Source organism: Agelaius tricolor, unplaced genomic scaffold, assembly GCF_023055355.1.
Source record: "Agelaius tricolor isolate 1412-34295 unplaced genomic scaffold, bAgeTri1.0.p SCAF_11, whole genome shotgun sequence".
In the NCBI taxonomy this organism is placed as follows: Eukaryota; Metazoa; Chordata; class Aves; order Passeriformes; family Icteridae; genus Agelaius; species Agelaius tricolor.
Window position 1 is genome coordinate 4,638,072 of NW_027269271.1, and position 15,898 is coordinate 4,653,969.

General features: G+C 49.2%; 1 protein-coding gene across 2 annotated transcripts in view; it reads left to right on the forward strand.

Moving 5' to 3' along the window:
• COP1 (COP1 E3 ubiquitin ligase) overlaps positions 1-3,280 on the forward strand; it is a 125,802-nt gene extending 122,522 nt beyond the window's left edge. For both annotated transcript variants that reach the window (XM_071435895.1, XM_071435896.1), the window contains exons 19-20: positions 252-296; positions 2,180-3,280. In XM_071435895.1, coding sequence (XP_071291996.1) covers positions 252-296; positions 2,180-2,197 — 63 coding nt within the window. In that variant the 3' untranslated portion in view covers positions 2,198-3,280. The remainder of the gene's footprint in view (positions 1-251; positions 297-2,179) is intronic.
• The last annotated feature ends 12,618 nt before the right edge of the window (positions 3,281-15,898 follow it).

The following is a 15,898-nucleotide window of genomic DNA, read 5'->3' on the forward strand; positions in this document are numbered from 1 at the left end:
CTTTGGAGATTTAAAGCTCTGTACAAGCACTAAGGATTATTGCTTTCTAATTCTTCAAGGTAGTATAACTTATAAAGACTTCTAGCCTTGAAAGCATCTTGGATATAGGAAGAGTTAAATCCCTTTGAAATTAGATATACTTGTAATGTTTAAGATAAAAATAACTTCTTCTCTGGTGCTTCATCCAAAATAAAGGGGGGGGGGGGAAAGCAATGGCAGGTTCTGATAGTGCCTCTTTTTTTTTTTTCCAGGAGTCCAATGTGCTTATTGCTGCTAACAGTCAGGGTACAATTAAGGTAAGTTATTTTACACATCTTGCATTTAAACACTTGAATCTGTTGATAGTAAAGAGCAAGGTCAGAGACACTGAACAGCCAGGAGAAACCATTAGAGGAGGTCATCTTGGCTGTGGAGGTCTGCAATTTAAATGATGTATTTGCCTGTGGCACACAGTGGAGTGAGCAGGCAGTGCCCCAGCAGTGAAACCAGTTGCAGTGAGGTGTGGAAGAGGTGCTGCCCCTGCTGCTGCTCCCTGGGGTCCTGGCAGCACTGAGGGCCTTGCACAGGCACCTCCCCAGGCTGAGTGGCTCCCATGGCAGCAGAGGCTGTGTTAACTCACCAGCATTAACCCAAGCCTGTGAGCTCTGGCTGCTGCAGGGGCAGCAGGGCTGAAAGCTGAGCTCCTGGTGTGCAGCTGGCTGGAGCAGCACTGAAATGAGCAGGGATGCTCCCTGCCTTTGACTCTGGTGCTCAGACGGGTGGTAACAGGCAGCAGCTGCCAGCATGGGGTTCTGTGAAAGCATCAGCCTTCCCTGTGCACAGTACCAGGTTTTCAGCTCTTTAATTAAGTCTTCCAGAGTGTCTGTTCAATGTATTTCTGTCTGTGGAATGTCAAGTGATGTGGAGAAGACTGTCCTTCTTTATGTGTGTGTCAGCCAAGCAAAACCAGTGCCTAAGGCAGTGCCAAACTCAACCCAAACCTAGAACTTTATCCCACATTCTGCACAGCAGCACTGACCTCTACCATGCTGTTAGGTTTGGTGCTTAATGCCCTAAGCTTGTAGCCCAGACCCCTGGCAGCATTCTGGAGCTGCTGGTAAAGGCATTTACTTGCTGTGTGCAGAGTTTTACACTGCATTGTCACTGTCACGAGGCTGAGGTCCTGATTGTCCCTCACATCCCTGTGGCAGTAGCAGTTCTCTACCTGACCTGCTGCTCTGAACCTGGGAAAATCACCAAAAATGCAAGACTGGTGAAAGACCTGAGTGGTCTGGGTTAAATTGCATGTCAAGATTTACCCACCTTTTTTAGGACACAAGTGGCTGGGTTACTCCTCCTGCTGCAGGTGATGCTGTAGCCTCTCATTCATAGGGGATTTGTTTATATATCATGTTTTGGAATTGGTTGGTGGTTACTTTGGTCAGCTACTCCTTAGGAAAATGGGCAAAATGCACAGAAGCTTTTGATATTTTGAAGTGAATCCAGCAGCAAGAGCAGTGATTAGAGGGGAGAGGTTTTGCTCATGCACTTTGCTTGTTAATGAGAGATGGTAGACAGAGAGAAATGTACAGACAGCCAGGGCTGTCAGAACTCTGCTATCTCCATTTGCCTTTGACAGGAGGCAGCAGGAAGGTGGGATGGTCTGGGAAAGGCCTGGGTGTGCCCAAACCCAGCCCACTTTGGGGACAGATGCCATTCTGGGCATCACCCATGAGCTACAGCTCTAGAGCTTCTCCCAGGGAAGCCAAACCAGGTTCTTGCAGACTCTGGCAGCCCCACAGGCACTTTTCTGCTGTCTCTAGTCCATGCCCTCAGATGCTGCTGTTCCATCCCAGCCTGCACAAGGGAAACAAGAGCACACAGGGCTGGGATGACAAAAGCTCTGATCTCTGTTACAAGATTCCCAAGAGCTGTGTGACTGAGATGAGGGGAAATGAGGCAGCTGTGGATGGTTTTGCTTCGTGGCTAATTTATCATCACACAAGCAGACATCCAAATTGGGATGCTTGCCAAGTGCTTTTCCCATCTGTGGGATATTATTGCATGCTGGTGAATAAAGGGTAAGGGGTGGAGATGAGATAGAAGGGTCAGTTCTGTCTTAGAGATCTATATGCTGACATAGGAAATAACAAATGTCATAAATTCCTATTCTAAATGTCTCATCTTCCTTACTAACCAGGTACTGGAGCTGGTATGAAGGGTTTTCTCTCAAGGCATGAGGTACTTGGTCCTGCTGATATGCTACAGTATTCATCTGGGAACCACAGTGGGACAAGAAACCAAAACCACCTTGATGTTCCTCCCCAGAACGATCATGTTTGGGTTTTTTTCCATTTATGGACTTCCTAGGACATTTTGAGACACTGGTAACCCCAGTAAACTGTCTGCCATCAACATTAACTCCACAGACTTTGCTGGTGGTGGTATGGTTGTCCAATTTTTATGATAGGAAAACAAATTCTTTTAAATAAAAACAAAAAGGAATAATAAAATTTATTGAGCCACAAGCTGAAGCTGGAAGATTGTCTTGTTGCATAAGAGAACAGATTTACTTGTGAAGGGAGCTCACAGGAGCACACAGGGCTGTCCTCAGTTGCACATCTCGAGTTACTTTCATCTGGACTCTTCTTCATCCCCACTGGAAAAAGAAAGTCTCTAAGCCTTACCTGGACATGCAAGCAATCCACTTTGAAATCCCATCATGATACAGTTCTGTTGTTCCTTTGATTTATTAATTCTTTTTTAGATGCATTACATGTTGACAAATGTCACCGAGGTTGACACCACTGGAGACTGAAGTCCTCTAGTCATCAAGAAGAGAAGGACACCTTCCCTTCCCTCCTCTCCTTAGACCCCTTCCTTGCCCCAAAGGGGCAGTTCCAAAGGAGAGGATGGAGCTGTCCTCCTGTCCATGTGGGCCACCAGCAAGGTGCTGAGATGAGGGAGCTGCAGTTCCTGGGACCTGGACTGAGCTTGCCAAGACAGCGTGGGATGAAGATCTGCCTCCCACTCACCTGGCTGTGTGTGACTATCTCAGCTGGAGGAGGAAGCTTCTAGATCCAGTTACCAAAGCCCTGCACCACTCAATCACCTGTGTGGTCTGGTTGTGTTTGCCCCTCTCTGCACACCATGGAAGCCAAGCATCTTGAATGTTGGAACAAGAGAGGGGATGGAGTTGGTTTGTAACGTGTTTCAGAGCCATGATATAAGTAGCCTTATTTTTAATGGTCATGCATACACTTAATTGTACATATGGAGGGGGAATAAACCATGAAGCTGAGAGTTGTTGTTGCTTTCTTGGCAGGATAGCAGAGCAGGTAAGAAGGTGCAGATGGTCCTCACGAGCAGCAGCCAGGTTAAACTGTCAGGATTGCTGCCAGAACTCTTTAAGCTCCAAAGTGCATTTGGTGGGCATGGCATCTTTTCCCTGCCATGGGTGTCAAAGGTGCAATGCAGACAGTGATACCTGTGGGAAGTGTTTTGTTCAGCAAACAGAATTGTTTTCCATTCACCGACTGCAGAACGTGTCTCCTTCATGCCACAGGGACTGGGATTGATGCAGGGACTGTGCACAGCTCTCTTGTCCTCCACATGTTGTAAGCCTGACTCTCACTTCCCAGGAGGATTGTGTAATCTTCTCACGCCCTTTGGGCACAGAGCAGGGAAGAAGAGCAAGGATAATCTTGAGGATATGAGTAAAGAAGCAAGGATGAAGCCTTGTGGCAGAACTGGGGACAGGTCCTGTCCTGGTTCAGTGCTGGTGCATGTTTCTAGGGGGTCAGCTGTGCTCATGCAGAGGTAGGAGGATGTGGGACAGTAACTTCTGGAGAGTGGGGAGAAAAGTGATGCTGAGCTCCAAGGGAGGAGAGGTGGATGCATGGTTCTCAGATGCTGCATTCTGGTTTTCTTCCATGATTCCTGGTGTGTCAGTGGGGGAAGAGTGAGGAGAGAAGGAGAGGAGAGAGAGAAGAGACCACAGCAGCTTGTGTCCTGCTTGGGAGTGCTACCTGCAGGTCTCCCTTGTATGAGTAACCTGAGTCACAGTGGCAGAAGAAAACAAAATTGGTTCCTTCTGCCTGATGGCAGCTGTCTGACACATCCCACTGAGCACTAGTTTGATTTCCATTTTGCTGCATTTTAAGGGAATTTGGTGTGGAGTGTCTGTGCTGAGCATGCTCCCCAGCCAGCCCTCTCCAAAGGCAGGCTGATGTGATGATCCATTACCATTGCTCTTCCTGCTTCCCCTGCTTTCAGGTGTGGGTCTCCCCCAGCCTCTGGCTTGTTTATCAGTGCCTACTAATTTATTTTGCAAACTGCCCTGGCTGCTGTTGTACCCCAGCCTGTTGGCAGGTGACCTCATTCCTTCTCTCCCCCCACTTGAAGATCCTGTGTTTTTTAAATTGAAATTGCTCTGACAAAGCCAAGATCTTTAAAACAGAAAAAAAAAAAAGCAGCTGTTTTGAATGCTGTAAGGTTACTCCTTGAATTAAACAGGGAAAGATGTTTAACATTGGCTGCCTTTATTTTTTCAGTTTTCATTCTGTTTCAATCAAGATAAATGCAAATTTGGTGTCTGGCCCTAATTAGAAACACAGCAGCTCATAAACACAAGTTGATGGCAATTTTTTGCCTCTGTCTCTTTGTCACAAGAGGTAATGCTCCTTATTTTAATCCCCTTAATTTTCTTGCCTTCAGGTAACTCTTCACAGTTGATAAATTAAGTCGCATATAATTACTGTAATTTTGTTTGGGTTTTTTTAAACAGCTTGTGGTCAATATTTTTTTTTAATTAGTCACCAACTCAACAAATGGTTCCTGTCAGGTTTTCAGCCTTTTTAGAGTTGGGGGGTGATTGACTTTGGGAGGGATGTGCAGAGGTCTTTGGTCCAACCCCCTGTGCAGAGCAGAGCTTACTCAAATTTGGATGAGGTTGCTTCAGGGCTTAGAGATGTTCACAACTCAACCAAGCAAGGATAGAAGATTCCCAAGTCCCTCTGGAAAACCTTTTCCAGCACTTAACCATTCTCCCTGTGGAAATTAATTGCAGATGGTGGTCACTTGGAGTCTTTCTTCTCACTTTCTTCTTTTGAGAAAACCAGGTTACAAAGCCTTTGACTGGAAGCTGCCCCAGAATGGTTTTGCCTCCAGCTCTCGTGTCCTTTCGAGAGGTGTTAGGTGAGTCAGATCTTTTGAGAAAGGAATTTAAAATCTTTCTTGGCCAGCCAGCATCTTCAATTAACTTTAAAGCATTTAACAGAAGAGTAGGAGGAACATGCCTCAGTGCTTAAAAAATTCAGTGCTGGAGGGAATTGAAAATGATGGTCAATGGGAAATGTAAATTAATATCAATATGTCAGGGCTCCCCTGCAGTGAGTGTGGCCAGCTGCTAATGCCAGTGTTCCACCCCAGTGCTGAGCCCTGTTTGTTTAGGGTAATTTTGTTTAACTATGAAAAGTCATAATGACATCAGCAGATAATTGAGAAGGCAAATTAACTCCTTTCCAGCTGAAAAGTCCTCTTTCCTTTCTCACTGCTTTTCTGGAGGCCAGAGATACCTAGCAAGGACCTGCAGCAGTCCAGGGTGAGTAGAGAGTGTGAGTAGCTTCACTGTGGAGAGCTCCTGTGTCAGCAGCTCCTGGTGTCCTGGCAGGCAGCCAGGGGGGTGATGGCATCCTGCCTCCTGCCAGCCTTCACCACTGCCTGCAGAGGTTTTCCTTGAGCCCAGCCTCGTGGGATGCTCCTCACCTGATCTCAGAGGGGTTTTCCTTCCTCTCAGCAGTGTGGAGACAGTGTCCTGCACTTGTTAATGGAATATCTGTAGAGATCAGGGAATGTCACCTACCTTAAATGCTGGGCATCTGAGAGGTTTGGCTTGTGCAAGATGAGCTTGAGAACTTGGGATCCACAAGTTAGAGCAGCATCAGTGGCACAAGGACCAGAGCCCACATCTGTCTCCTGGAGAAGCACCTGTAGCACCAGTCCCCCCCAGCCTTCTGGTAACCATCACCACATGGTTTGCTTCAATTTTGCTTTCAGAGCAAGCTGCAAATTCTTGAAATGATGATCATCTTGTCTCTGTTCAGTTACAAGGCAGTATTTGGGTATGTTAAGTCTTTAAATTCTTCTTAATTTAAAAATGGTTAGTTGGGTTAAAGCAAGATTAATTCTCTGCTCTGTGTGTTAACCAGCCATTTGAATTAAGTAGGTCTTGTCAAAAAACTGTTTTAAATCTCTTCAACTTAGCTTTCACATGTTAAATCTGGCTCTGGCTGATGGCTGGCCATTGTTACTCAGCACAGGCAGGACAACAATTTGCCCTCCAACATCCAGCAGCAAGGATAATTTCCTAGGAGGGGAAGGAAAGAAAGTGCTGGTTTTTTGACATCTCTTAGAGATAAACAGTGAGAAAGAAAACTAGTATGAACTTTCCTGACCAGTGTACAGGGGATAGGCAGAAGGTGGTTCCACCTCTCCCAGCCCACAGCATCTCTCAGGGCTCCCTGCATCATGAACATTTCAGGTGAAGGAAGGCTCCACATGCACATCACAGCCTCTCATCTGCCTGGAACAGAAAGTCTGCAGTGTGCCTGCTGCCATCAGTGGGCTGTGGTGGAAAATAGCTCATCAGGGAGTGAGGGGACAAAGCCAATCTCATCTGATAGCTGCTTGCCTGAAACCTCTGATCCATGCAGAGAGAGACAGGTTTTATTTATCTCTCAGTTCTGCCTTCTCCAATGTCTCCCAAGTCTGTTCATCTGGGAGTTGTATTGCCTCAATGCTCTTGTTTGACTCCCAAAATTTGGGGGTGGAGACTTGCATGAATAACAGAGGAGTATGAGTGCTGTGAGCATCTCTAACACCATCATCCTCCCTGAAATCCTTCCAGTGCCTCCAGCCATCCAAGAACTGGGGAGCACACTGTCTCAGATAATAATTTGGGAAGATGAGAATTTGGGAAATAATTTTGGAGGTAAAGGCTGTCTTTAGGAGCCCTGAGTAATAGCACATGACAGCTGAAACTGAGCCAGCAGCATGAGCACAACACCAGTCCCAAACCCACAAGCACTGATGTGCCCTTGTGACTGTTCACAGGGCTCTGAGGATGAGGGAACAGATGAGGATCTGACTCCATGTTTCAGAAGACTTGATTTATTATTTTATGATATATATTACATTAAAACTATACTAAAAGAATAGAAGAAAGGATTTCATCAGAAGGCTAGCTAAGAATAGAATAGAAAGGAATGGTAACAAAAGGCTTGTGGCTCAGACAAAGAGTCCGAGCCAGCTGACTGTGATTGGCCATTAATTAGAAACAACCACATGAGACCAATCCCAGATGCACCTGTTGCATTCCACAGCAGCAAATAACCATTGTTTACATTTTGTTCCTGAGGCCTCTCAGCTTCTCAGGAGGAAAAATCCCAAGGAAAGGATTTTCCATAAAAGATGTCTGCGACAGTGCCCTTGCAGCCCCAGGAGCCTTTAATCCATTAATTAGAAGTGTTTGTTCCAGGATTAACTCATCATAACCCCCTGAACATCAGGAGCCTCCCAGAGAGGGCCCCCAGCACGGTGTGTCTGCAGGGAGCCACAGGCACAGTGCTGGGCTGGAATGGGCTCAGCCATGGAGCTGTGAGGGCAGTGGAACCTGTGTGTCCCCTCCTCCATCCCACAGTGACCACTGGGGGATGAGCAGCTCATGCTGCAGGATGATCCCAGCAGCTCTCTCCACTGTGAGATGGGCAGGGCTGGGAACATGCTCAGCAGCTCTGGATTTGTCCTTAGGGGACTTATTTCAACAACAAGTTTGTCTTGATTACAGTGCTTAATCTGACTTGTCAGAATCTCTGTAAAACCGTTTAGGTTGTTTAAGAGGGAAAATACACTCCTTTTATCCCTCAGACCTGAGCAGGAGCTGGTCTGAAGCCACCAGGGCAGCAGCTGCTCCTGTCCCGTTGCGAGGGTCCTGGGTCAGAGGCATGTACCAGGGTCCTGCCTCCAGGGATGAGCCCTCACACCCCCAGCGTGGTGCCACGGCTCAGCTCCCATTTTGCACATTTTAGAGTCATTACTCAGGGCACTATCAGACTGATTGGAAGCCCTGATGTCTCCTGTATTCCCATTCATCTGGGAAGCTGGTTTTTCCTCAGTCACAACTCCGTTTTTAGCCAGGGATCCATCTGAAGACACAAGTGAGGATTTAGATTCCTCAGATTTTGACTTAAGTTCTTTGGTTACTTCTGCTGAAGCAGCATAAGGAGATTTGCTATAAACTACAGAGACTTATTTTGTTTATTGCTTAATAGTTACAAAAACAATTACCAAGAGCCAGTAGCTCTTTCCTGGTCCTGTGGTGACCAAAAAACATCCTGAAGCTGGCATTGATCTGCAGAGAGCACAGCAGCCCGTGCCTGACTGGGGCAGGGGATGCTGAGGGGAAGGGAAGTGGGGCTGACCCCTCAAAGTCAGCAGAGCATCACGCTCCAGTGGCACCAGGCTGGGCTGGAATGGGCCAAAGCCCAGCAGACCGTGATGGCACAGCCCCAGGGAGGGCTCTGAGTCCTGGCAGGGACAGGGGACAGCCCTGCCTGGGGCTGTGGGGATGGCAGGGGAGGAGGAGAGCTGATTTCCAAACTCTTGGAATGGCATGAGCAATGATAGGTTTATGTTTCTAGTGAAGGGCAGTGCGGCCAGGAAGAGCTCAGAGCACCACATCTGTTTTGTGAGATCTTAAGAAGCAGCTTCTGCCTGGTGCTAGTGGAGAAGACATCCCTGCATGCCCCAGAGAGGAGAGGAGAGGAGGGCATGGATTACAACCTGTCCCCACCCCCTGCTTTCCTCCTGTTCAGTTTTTTTCCCTGTAGGAGATTAATGGGAACTCTTTGTCTTCTAACATGACTGTACCTTATGAATTCCCTGTCTCGTCCTCATCCTTTAAATTATCCACATAATAAAATATGTATTCAGTGATTCCAGGTCATAATTTGATCTGCTTAGGGAAGAAAAGGAATGATAGAGAAGGGTTGCCAGCATGTTCAGCTCTCCTCCATTTATCTTTATTTATCTTCTTTTTTCCTAACAACTTGTGTGCAGCCAAGTGATGGAAATTCCAGTACCTGTGTGCTGGTTCCTTGCAGGACAAGCATCCCCTTCATGCCCTCCAGCTGGGCAGGACCCACTGAGCTGCTGGCAAAGGAGATATTTGGGGTGGTGACCCATCCCAAATAAATGGATTTTGGGATTTTTACTCCTGCCTTGCCCTCACTGCTTCTGGGATCAGTGTTATCCAAACTGTAAAGTGGTAAAATCTTGCCTCCATGCCAACCCCACATGTGTGCTGGTTGCTGCAGGAAGTGGGTGTGCAGGAGTGAGCCTGGAGAGGCACATGGAGCACTGGGGATGGGCCCAAACTGCTGGCAAAGGCACAATGGCATGGCCTTACCCCAAGGCAGAGACATGGGGTTAAGGTTCCTTCCTTTGTACAGCTCTGGAGCTGCCAGAGTTTCATTTTAATACCAGATTTAAGGTCTGAACATGGGTTTAAATTATTTCACTACATCCCTGTGACATCTAAAAAGCCTCGTGCATGGCAATAGCAGCGCTGAAGGGCATTTTTGCACTTTAAAAAACCCCAGGAATCTGTAATGTCCTGATGTTGCTGAGGTGTGCTGCAGTCCCCACCAGAGCTGGGAACCTGCCTGTGCCCCACAGGCAGGAAGAGGAGGAGGAGGAGGAGGGAGAAGATCCCAGCACGTCCAGTGCAGTGTGTCCCAGGCATGGAGCACCCCCAGGCTCTCATGGGGAGGAGGTAGGAGACAATTTGGGGTGGGAGGGGGCTTGGCCTGTGCTGCACAGGGGCGGGGAGGCTGTCCCTGCTGGGCTGCACCAAAGCAGTGATTGTGCCAAGAGCACACAATGCTTGTTTGCCATAAGAAATCAGGATTTAAAATCCTTGCATGTAGCCAGGGACTCCTGTGTATCCATTTCCCCCATGGCTCTTTTCAAAGCTGTTTGCCTGCCTGGGGGCCTGCAGAGCCTCCTCTGGTGGGATGCAAAGCCATGGGATTCAATGGCAGGGGTGGGGGGTGTCAGCAGTGCCTCTTGGGAGGCAGGAATTTGGGCAAAAGCTTCCAAAAGAAGGGTCCAAGGAGCTTCAGCACCACTTGTTTTGAGCCCACAGAGGATGTTTGCCTCTTGCCTGTGCTTTTAAGAGCTATTTTTTCTGCTGGTAGAGATGGTCTGCATGTCTGGGTGAGAAAGCAAAGGCTCATCACAGGGATGCTGCTTTAATGATGATGATGAAGTGTTACCATGACCCCAAACAGGCAAAGAGGGACAAAAGCCAGATTGGAGCCACCTGCCATGGGGCTCCAGGCATTTCTGAGCATCCAAGGCCTTGCTGCTGTGGGCAGTGGGACAGAGGGGTGAAGACAATGTCCCAAAGCTCCCAGGGTGTTTTAGAAAGCTGGAAACTGTTGTGCTTTGCCAGGCTAAATGTGCCTGGGCTTAGATAAACCCTATTTTTGGCTTGGCCCTGAGAGCAGGGGGAGATTTTCAGCTTGCTTTGTATGGAAGAACCTCAGTTTACCAAAGGAAGGAGATGTTCTATCCAATGGATCTGCTCTCATCCCTGCCTGCCCAACCTCCCTGCTCCTGCCTGCAGCCTGTCTCCATCCTGCTGAGCCAAGGAAGCCACTGGTGGCTTCCCCAGCCAATGTTTTAAGGCTGGGGGTGACAGCCCCCTGGGCAGAGCCATCAGGGGCAATGTCTGCCCCACAGCCCTGCCAGCCTGGCCACAGCTCCCTCTGGGCTCCAAGAGGAACCCTCAGAAGAGAGAGCCCCTGCAGGGTGACAGCTCTGTCCCCTCTCTCCATGTGGCTGGGCACCAAACATCTCAAACACAATGGAGAGGGGGTTGGGAATGTGTCTGAGCACAGAGTGGCAATAGAACAACTGTTAAGTGCAGGGAGACACAGCTGATGCTGGGGAGGAGCAGAGAAATTGCTGCCAGCAGCAGCCTGAAGCCCAAGGATGGGGCAGGGCTTTGCAGTCACTTAGCCCAACCTCAGTGATGCCCCATGGGTCTCTGTCTTCTCCTGAGCATGCTCAAGGAGGGGCTGGAGACAGAGAAAGGTGGACAAGACCAGCACTTAATGCCAGGAGCTGCCACATCCTTGTGCCCCTCAAGGATCAATGTGTCTCCATGCTCTCAGCATCAAAGCTGGGCCTGTCTTTAACATGCAAAACCAAAGAATCCATCTGGTTTCTTGTGTGCTCCTGGTGATCCCTGAGCACAGGTCTATGGGATGTTTTCTGAAAAGCCTCCTCTCCTAAAAGGGTGTTACATATACAGGCATGTTGGCTACACACACCTGCTGCAGCAGCTGGGCTCCCCATCCATGCTGTTCCATAATATTGATATTTATTCACATGTAAAACATTGGAAACTGCTTGGTCACTACAAGACAAACTTCCCCTGGCTGCACAGCAAAGGTGTTTGCTTCTCCCCACAAGGCCAAAGCTGGACACAGCCTCAGGGGCAGCACAGGTCATCACTTCACCCACCTGAGTTTGCCTGCATTTCCCACCACTGGAGCATCTCAAGGTCTTTCTCCTCTCCTTTGGAAACACAACCTGCACTGAAGGAGCTCTCTGCAGTGCACTGGGGAGTGGCTTTCCCAGCCCATCCCCAGGAGGATTGAAGCCCTGGTGCTATGGACTAACACAGCACCTGAGCTGCCTTGCCATCAAGCTCACATCTGTTTTGTGGGACAGTTTTTTGGCTCTGTTGCCATTCTCCACACCCTTGCCAGTGCTCACATTCTATGACAGCAGATAATCTGGAGGCTTTGATTGAAGGGTTTATTGCTCTTGTGATCACAGTCAAACCTTTTTTAATATCGCTTTAGTTTATATCACAGTGTGCTGCTCCCTCTTATTACAGCCCCTGTGCATCCTGCAAGCTCCTGCTGCCAGCCCCCCATGGCCCCTTATTCTGAGCCAGGGCCCTGAGCACCCATCCATGGCTTCAGGTATCTCCCCAGAGCTCCAAACTTCCACCCTGGAAACTCAAGAATCCACAGAGAGCCCTAAGAACTTCCCCCCACCATAACCCCCATCCACCCGAGGTCCCCAAATATCTCCACAGCCTTGAGCATCCCCTCCGTGGGGTTCCAAGGGGCTGCAGTGCCTGGGATGCTGCCCTGCCCAGACCGAGCCCTGCGGGCTGGAGACCTCTCCGGGACTATTCAGCCTTCCTGAGGGGAAGGCGGTGCCTGTCCTTGTCTATAATTGAAATAGATGGAATCAGGACGGATCAACATCTAATTCCTCGCCTGGGTGAGTGGAGACATATGTTTAATTTCGTGGTAATTGGGGCTGGGAGCCGCGCTCGGTTCCTGTGTGCGCTGCCGGGAGGGTGGCGCTGCCGGGGGGCGGCCCCGCTCCGCACACGCAGCCCCTCACAAGAGCTGCTCGCCGGCGCTGCGCTCCCCAGCGTCCCTCCCAGAAGGAAGAACAGCCATCTCCCGAACTTCTTCTGCACAATTCCCATTGCCACGCACCTCCAGGGAAGCGGCAAGGATGCTGAAGCCCAGGGAAGTGGGCGGGCGCTGGCTGCAGATCTGTTTCCACACAAGTTTTTTTTTGAGGGATGGAATGAGGGGAGCAGCAGGAGGGGAGGGATGGGAAGAGCAGCGTTTCACTGCTGGGCATCCCCCCAAGACTGCACAGGGAAGGGATCCTGGGGCTTTCAGGCCAGTCCAGCGGGTCTCATTCACTGGAGAGTGCTTTTCCTGTCACTGGAGTGATGGAAACCCCTGAGGCTCAATCCCCACTGGCATCAGCAAGGCAGGTTTGTGAAACATGAGGGGGCCTGTGCTGTGTGGGTGATTATTGCCCAGAGTCCCAAAGTGAGCATGAGCAAAACAGAGAGAAAAGGGATTTGAAATGATCTCCCAAACAACTTTTCTAAATTAAAGTCTCTAGTTCTTCCCAGCATGGCCCCCAGGGACCCCTTCAGGCCATCCATGCCTCGTGCAAACCACATGCTCTTCCCTCCAGAGACCATTCCTTGGAAAACTTGTGTTGGCTACAAAACAAGCTGGTGTCCCATTTTGGGGTGCACTTTGCTCTGAAGTGCATTTAAGAGCAAGGGGGTTTGTCTATCTCTCCTCAGCATCATTAAGGTTTCATTAAGGACCCTCAAGCAGGGTTGACAGCTCTGGGCTCTGCTTGACCCTGCTTTTCCCTTGCAAAAAGGAATAACCTTCACAGGAATTGGAGCACAGGGAGCCAGGCACCCTGCTCTGAGGGACTTGACTGAGAAACTCCTTAGTGTGTGGTCACACTCAAAACAGGTGGGTTTTGGGGACATTGCCCTTGACTTTGACTTGCAGGCTCATTGCTGTGGCTGGGCAGTGACTCCTCCCGCTGGAGAAAGCCAGGAGGGCCTGATCAGCTGTTCCAGCTTACATATGGCTCCTTGGGCTTTTTTCCATCAGTGTGGTCCAAGGAAGGTAAGGGATTTTGGTCATGCTGGTTCATCTGTAAAGCCAAAGCTGAAATACCTCATTTCCAACTTTTGCATGATAGTGATGCCTTAGGCTTTAGCTTTTCTATTTTTCAGAGTCTGTGCTGCTTTAGTGTGTAGTTCTGAGCTTCATATGAGGGGATGATGAGCTCTCTTCAGAGAGTAGGGAGACAAAACAATTTCTTCTGTAGCTGGGGACCAAGGACAACCACCCAAAATTCAGGCCCAAGAGCACAAACAACGTGGCCTGAAGAGAGAAAAACAAGGGGGATGAGATTTCATAACCTAAAGCTATTAGACAATTAACTCCAATAGACAATTAACAATTAAAGCTATTAGACAATTAACTCCAATATGCAAATGGAGCAGAACTTATAAAAGTGAGAGACCCTGTGACCAGTTGTGCATTTTGTGACCATTTAGGTTCATCTTGGGTGTAGCCCTGGCTGGGCTCTTGTGCTGCATCCATTGAGGCCTTTGAATAAATCCCTGCTTTTTTCTTTAGCTCTGTTCTAGGTCAGCCTTCTCAAGGCATCAATAGTCTGCAAAGTTCCAGTCCCACCTCACTGGTGGCACTCATGGCGTAGCTCAGCCAGATCTAGTTATCTCCAGTGTCTGAGACCATCCCCAAATCCCTGCTGGCCTCCTCAGGGTGGTGGGTTTCACTCTGTGCAGGATGCCTGTGGGCAGGCACAGGACTCCCCACACATCCACGTGTGCAGAGCTGAACAGCTCATCACTTACCTACAGAGCTGAACAGCTCATCACTATTAATGGCCTTTACACTTCTCATTGAGCTTCCCTTTTATGGGGGTAGGAGGTAAATTAGGTAATTTACCCAAAGCAATGTGGGAAAATTGGGACATGAAATTGTACCTGAGGAGTCATGGACCATTTAGGACCACCTTGTTCCTTTGACTGAAAAAGGTCTGTTTTAACATACCAGGACAGAGTCTCTAACCTGAGGAAGTAGCTTGCCAAGAAACCTATCCAAGTTTTGTGCAAAATCAGGTGGAATTGCTCTTCTCAACTTCGGTTCACCAGCTCAGCTGCGAAAAAATACCTTCTACTGTCAACAGTGCTACTCATTGTTGAGCAAAAAGCTTTTGGAGGCTCATTGCTTTCAATATTCAGGTAGGTTATGATGCTAAAAGGAATTAGAGTGCTCCAAATATGCTGTGGCTACCTGCTCCCTCCTCCCCAGGCAGCTCTGTTCCCCTGTCCTGTCACGTACAACTGATACCCCAACCTTCCAGCTGGGTAACAACCTTCCCCCCCTAATGTTAATTAAACTCTGGGGGGCTGGGGGGTGTCAGAACCCAGAGTTGTGGGTACTATCCACACCTCTTCTGTGGTATTACAGAACTCCAGAATGGTTTGGGTTGGAAGGGACTTTAAAGACCATGTAATTCCACCCCAAGAAGACCAGGCTGCTCCAAGCTCCATCCAGCCTGGCTTTGAACACTTCCAGGGATGGAGCAGCCATAGCCTCTGTGAGCACCCTGGGACAAGGCCTCAGCACCCTCACAGGAAAGAATTTCTTCCTCATATCCTATCTATATCCTAGTATCTCCCATTCCCCCATGTCCTGTCACTCCATGCCCCTGTCCAAAGCCCTCTCTTTGGAGCCCCTATAGCCACTGGAAGGGGCTCTGAGGTCTCCCTGGAGCTTCTCTTCTCCAGGCTGACCAAGGCCAGCTCTGCCAGCCTTCCTTCACAGCAGAGCTATTCCAGCCCTCTGACCATGCCTGTGCCTGTATTTGCACCCAGACCCCCAGCAAGGCTGAGAGGTCAAACTCAGCTGGCTCTCACTTTGTTTGCACCCCATTTTACCCTTTTCTCCTCTCTCCCTCTCGTTCTCTCCCACGGCCGTGCCCCGAGCACCCTCCTGTTTTCTAAGTCAAATGGGAGGAAGAGGATGGCTACTAGGAAGAAGCAGATTGAGAAGGAGAGTCGAGCAGATCCCAGGGGGTCGAATTCGCATTCGTATGGGGATAGTTTTTCTGAGTCAGGGGTTATTTGGGCGAGTCAAAAGTTTAGTGCAGTTAGGAGGATGCTTGGAGTCAGTGATAGGGCCAGTATGAATAGGATTATGTTTATTACTCTTCTCTGGGTTTAAACCAGATTCTAAGGATTGGAAGTCGATTGTAATTAATACACTAGAAGAGTAAGATCCTATATAAAGAGGGGGTGCGGGGGCCCGGCGGGCGGTGGGAGGGCTGCGGCGGCGGTGCCGCCCGGCTGTGCGGGTGGGATTTTCCTGCCTGCCGCCTCTGCCCGCTAGGCGGCTGCGAGCGTGCGGGAGAGCCCGGAGCGGGGAGCGGAGAGCAGGGGAGAGCCAGGAAAAAAAACGGGGGGCGGGGG